General features: G+C 31.2%; 1 protein-coding gene across 13 annotated transcripts; it reads right to left on the bottom strand.

The window, feature by feature from the left end:
• Nucleotides 1-216: 216 nt before the first annotated feature.
• LOC131153460 (non-functional pseudokinase ZED1-like) lies at nt 217-3,600 on the bottom strand. Of its 13 annotated transcripts, none has more exons than XM_058105790.1 (4): nt 3,105-3,258; nt 2,407-3,008; nt 1,284-1,516; nt 217-1,191 (listed from the first exon to the last, which is right to left on the bottom strand). In XM_058105790.1, the coding sequence occupies exons 3-4, from the start codon at nt 1,407-1,409 to the stop codon at nt 469-471; spliced, it is 849 nt and encodes a 282-aa protein (XP_057961773.1). In that variant the 5' UTR covers nt 1,410-1,516; nt 2,407-3,008; nt 3,105-3,258; the 3' UTR covers nt 217-468. The 13 variants fall into 13 exon arrangements, with proteins under 13 accessions (XP_057961773.1, XP_057961772.1, XP_057961766.1 ...); XM_058105789.1 differs by having other exon boundaries at nt 2,412-2,635; nt 3,009-3,222; XM_058105783.1 differs by having other exon boundaries at nt 217-1,516; nt 2,412-2,635; nt 3,009-3,600.
• Nucleotides 3,601-4,767: the final 1,167 nt, after the last annotated feature.

Here is a 4,767-nt window from a genome sequence, read left to right as displayed (position 1 = left end):
CAACTTACCCTAATTCTTTATTTCAACGGGAAAAAGAGAAAATGTACTTTTGACCATTTTGTTCTAGAACTTACAGTAATTCATATCAGGTTTATATAGCGAATGGCAGAACCAAAAAGAATTAAATTATGATAAATCATTAATTTTTATGAAGAAATTATATCAACACATATTACACACATTGTGTGTGCCCTATGTTAAAAGGATACAAAATAATTGAAAGCCAAGCAAGACGGATCATTATTTTTTGAGCCATCATACAGAAAACCTGGATGAGCTGCACAAAATTAGTGATAACATTACAAAAGTTATAAAAAAAAATATATCTGTACAAAATAGTCCCTAGAAAAAAAGAAAATAAAATAAAAAATCGATTTTCTTATATCCAAATAGCACAACATAATCTAAGCCCAGAAATCCAACATAAGGATTGTAAATGACAACAAAGTTTAGTGGAACTAGTTTAAGCTAACAAGTTGCAGACTGCTCAATTTGTCTAAGTTGTTTTGCTACATCAGTCATTGTCGGCCTATCGTCTTCTGTTTCACTAATGCATCTAAAAGCAAGAGCAATAAAATCTTGTAATTGTTGCTCTTTCTCTGGCCATCCTGCCTCTGTCAGTATGGTTGGATCCACAATCTTGTTGAACTCATTGCTTTTGATATAATGCTTCACACGAGCAGAATGTTCCCACATAGGACTGTCATCCTTCTCGTTCAGACAAAAAATGCTCTGTCCACTTAAAATCTCAAGTAGAAGCATACCAAAAGAAAAAACATCAGATTTCTCATTGGCACGACCGTGCATTGCATACTCCGGTGCCATATATCCTTTTCTTCCAACAATTCGAGAAACTTGTATGTGCGATTCGCCGTCAGGAATGGACACACAAAGTGATAAATCAAATAGCTTAGCAACATTCTGTTGATCCAAGAAAAAAATGTTAGGTGTAACATCCCTATGGATAATGGGTCTGGAAAAGCCCGTGTGTAGATACGCAAACGCATGTGCTATGTCCTTTGCGACCTTTAACCTACATTTCCATGGTAGAGGCGGCAACCCTCTTTCATTGGATCCATAGAGAGTGTCGGCCAAAGTTCCATTACTCTCAGTGAATTCGTACACTAGAATGGGAATTTCCGTCTCTAGGCTGCATCCTAAGAGCTTCAGAACATTCTTGTGAGTACTCATCTGAGAGGCAACAACAATTTCATCTATAATTGACTGAATACGATTTTGAAAATTATAATAAGGGTGAAACTTCTTAATGCAAATTGGCCTGCCTTCAAGAGTGCCCTTATACAATCTATAAACACAGTCATCAAGTAGAATGCGACTTTTGTCGTAGTTATTTGTTGCTGTTTGGAGCTCTTTAGCAGAGAAGCAACGGATAGGATTGCACTCTCCATTACAAGATGAGATCAACTCCTTCAGTAACATTCCACCATTTCTCATCAAAGGTGTGTCAACTGTTGCTCGTGCATTCTTCATCCTCAACCATGCCTTCATCTTGTTCCTGGCATGAAATGCTAATGAAACAACAAAAAATGGTAGATGAGCTTGCACACGCACACATGCATGCCCACATAGCATGTACAAAATCATTTGCCATGAAAGTCACAGCCAAAATGATGAGAGTCTAGCAGCACAAGAAAATTTACTCCAAGCAACACGTTTACACATTTTATTCATGTAGAAAACCTTATTGATCTTTGCAAACTCAATTAAAATGCTTTCAGGGAGCTGATGTGTAACTTTTCAAAATCCCTTCTGCTGTGATCTTTATCATAAAATTGTCTTACAGACAGACAGTCCTTTGAGCCTTTCTCAATTAGAAATAAATAAATGAAATTACGAAAAAAAGAAGTCTGTGAATGATATTCAGAAGTATTTTTTTCAGCTTTTAAAAAAAGTTGGCTTTTTAAATTTTTCTTGGAAAATTTTAAAAGTTCGAAACTTATAAAATCGAACTTTTTTCTAACAAATTATTCTTTTTTTTTTTAACATTACAAAATCATTCACACATTGATTGCATTTCTTAAAATTATATATTTCATCATTTTAAAAAATTTCAGGTATCCAACAATTTTTCTCGAATCACTCAAGGTTAACTTTCTGCTTCTAAAGCTTATTTTTTTCTCATGAGAGACACACAATTTTTGCAATAACCTAAATCTGCCCCTTTGCATTCATCTTTATCAATCACAGTGGGGCTAAAATAAGCTTAAATCAATTTTAGACATTGTTTGTTTCCTTCTTTTTGAAGATCTTTTGACAAAATTTCACTGCAGAAAACACTGCAAGAAAAACTTAAATAACAATAATAACAATGTGAAATCTTTAACAAAAACAACCAAATTTGCACATATATTCGAATGACATGAATATCATGAGTGATAGAATTACCTTACCCTATGTTTGGGAGAGGTCTTGCATTTGGGTTTGTGCGGATTTAGATCAAATGTAAACAAAATTGCATTGAGTTTGGTCCGAGTCCACCCAAATCTAAATCCAAGACCAAAATCTATGCTCCCAATCGCAGAGTTACAATAATCGTGATGTAATTGATCATTAGATCACTCGTGATATACGCGTGTTGTGCGGATAGGTGTGCAAAGGATATTCCTCGACACCCCTGCTAAGAAGAGAACCCGTAGGTCACCAGCTCAAGCATGAGAATAATAGAACCAAATCAATCATGCAAAGCAAATTAAGCAAGAGCTTGTCCAGTTTGACAATAGAGTAGGTGACTCTAGGAATTTAGGCAAATCATATAGCACAGCATTTGAAAATAAAGTGTATGAGACAGACTTTAGCAATAGAAAAATTAATCAAAGGAGACCAAACAAGTGGCAGATATCTAACAGGTTCAAATCCGAACCTCAACACATAACCTTTAAAACCCACTTAAATCTATCATCCAGAAATCAATTAAATTATGTCTCATACTAATGCTACCCAAGATGAATCTCCTTGTTACATGAGAGCGAGAGGAAGAAGAAGAGTACCTGCAGTTTGAAGAGTACCAGGTGTTTGTTAAATTGCGCCAGAGAAGAAGGGGAAGGAAGAGAGCGAGCAAGAAATTTATACATTAATTTTCCAACCATTCTTCTTCCTCGATGGCTTTTCGGAAAGTTCATGCCCTCTTCCATGCAACAACCTCGCAGTAGAAGATGACCCAGTTGAATTTTTCACGCGGTGGATCAATCCTAATTTCCTCTTGGACGTTAGCCGATCCATCACATTAACACGGACACTAATCTCATTTTTGTTCTATGAAAAATATGAGTCATGCTATTTTCTTTTCCATGATTGAACGTGATTAAACTAAACTAACTTATATAACTTAATTTGAATTAAGTTATATTAAATTTTTTAATTTTTATTTAAATTTAAATCTAAAATTTAAAATTTATATTTACAAACACAACATTAATTTTTTCCAAAATATTTGAACAAAACAACTCGTTATTCCAAACATCAAATAAAAGAAACGCGCTACTTCACCCAAATTACACAAGTTCATTTTTCGCTATTCTTTTACATTGCATGATGATGGATGATGGATTAAGTTCGATTCATAATTATCTATTTCTAATAATAGAATGATTAAACTATAATAATTTGATAGTTTATACATATAAAAAAGGAAAAACATGTAATCATAATAGATCAAATAACAATGTAAAATTTTTATGCATAATAAGGAATATATAAAAAAAAATTATTTTTAAATTTTTTTTATGAAAATATATATTTTAAATTTGCATGTTAAATGGAATAACATAAGCTTTGCACGATTGATATTTTTTTAATAAATTATTAAATATTTATATAATTTTTATTATATTTTCTTATATATTCCATCACATTTTTAAGAATAAGTATTTTACCAAACTAATTTATTGTTCCCCAATCTTAATTAGAGAAATGCAAGTAGGCTCATTACAGCCACATGAGAAGCCCTCATAATTTTATTTTATTTTTAGCATTTTTCTTTCAGTTAAAAAAAACTCGCAAAATTCTTTCAATTACCCAATTTATATGAATTTTTTTATAAAAAAAAAAAAAAATTCTTTTTATTGTTTTTCTTGCTTTCCTATATAAATGAAAAACTAAAGAAGAGTGATATTTTTGTAATTATCTACAAATCTAGAAGCAGAAGATAAAATTTTTTTTCTAAACTAAACACACCTTAAATTTTCATTATGAGTAAAAGGTTTTACTAGGCAAAATCCATTTATCGGCACCAATTAATCCTATGTTTGAGAAATGTCTTGAATTTGGACTTGTGTGAATTAGATAAGATGTAATATAAAATTGTATTGAATTTTATCCAAATCCTTACAAATTCAAATTCAAAACTAGAAATTCATGCTTCCAAATAAGATTATTTTTAGAGGTATTTTTTTTCATTGTTGAATTTTTATTTTTTTTTTCCTTCAAAGTTAGTTTTTGAAATTTTAAGTCTCAAAAAAGGAAAAGAGAAGGAAATAGTGGAGAAAAAAATATGAAAAAAAAAAATACACTTTTTCATGTTTGGTTATCAAGAAAACTGAAGAAGGAAATTGAAAATAATCCAACAAAATTTTGATTTTATACCTTACTAAATTTAATTTTTCTTACTTTTTAATCATACTAAAATCAGAATTATTTTATAACAGTATTTGATATAGAGAGAATATGAAAGAAAATGAACTTTCTTCTTGTTTTCTATATCTTTTCTTCTCTTTCGCCAAACATCTTTAACTCATACATAACATTAAA

Source organism: Malania oleifera, chromosome 4 (assembly GCF_029873635.1).
Source record: "Malania oleifera isolate guangnan ecotype guangnan chromosome 4, ASM2987363v1, whole genome shotgun sequence".
Classification (NCBI taxonomy): Eukaryota; Viridiplantae; Streptophyta; class Magnoliopsida; order Santalales; family Ximeniaceae; genus Malania; species Malania oleifera.
Note: the sequence above shows the minus strand (reverse complement) of the source record. Positions and strands in the feature narration are given on the sequence as shown.

What these genes read in the sequence shown, in the direction of transcription:
- LOC131153460 (XM_058105778.1), bottom strand. Translation starts at nt 1,605, where the DNA reads ATGATTTTGTACATGCTATGTGGGCATGCATGTGTGCGTGTGCAAGCT.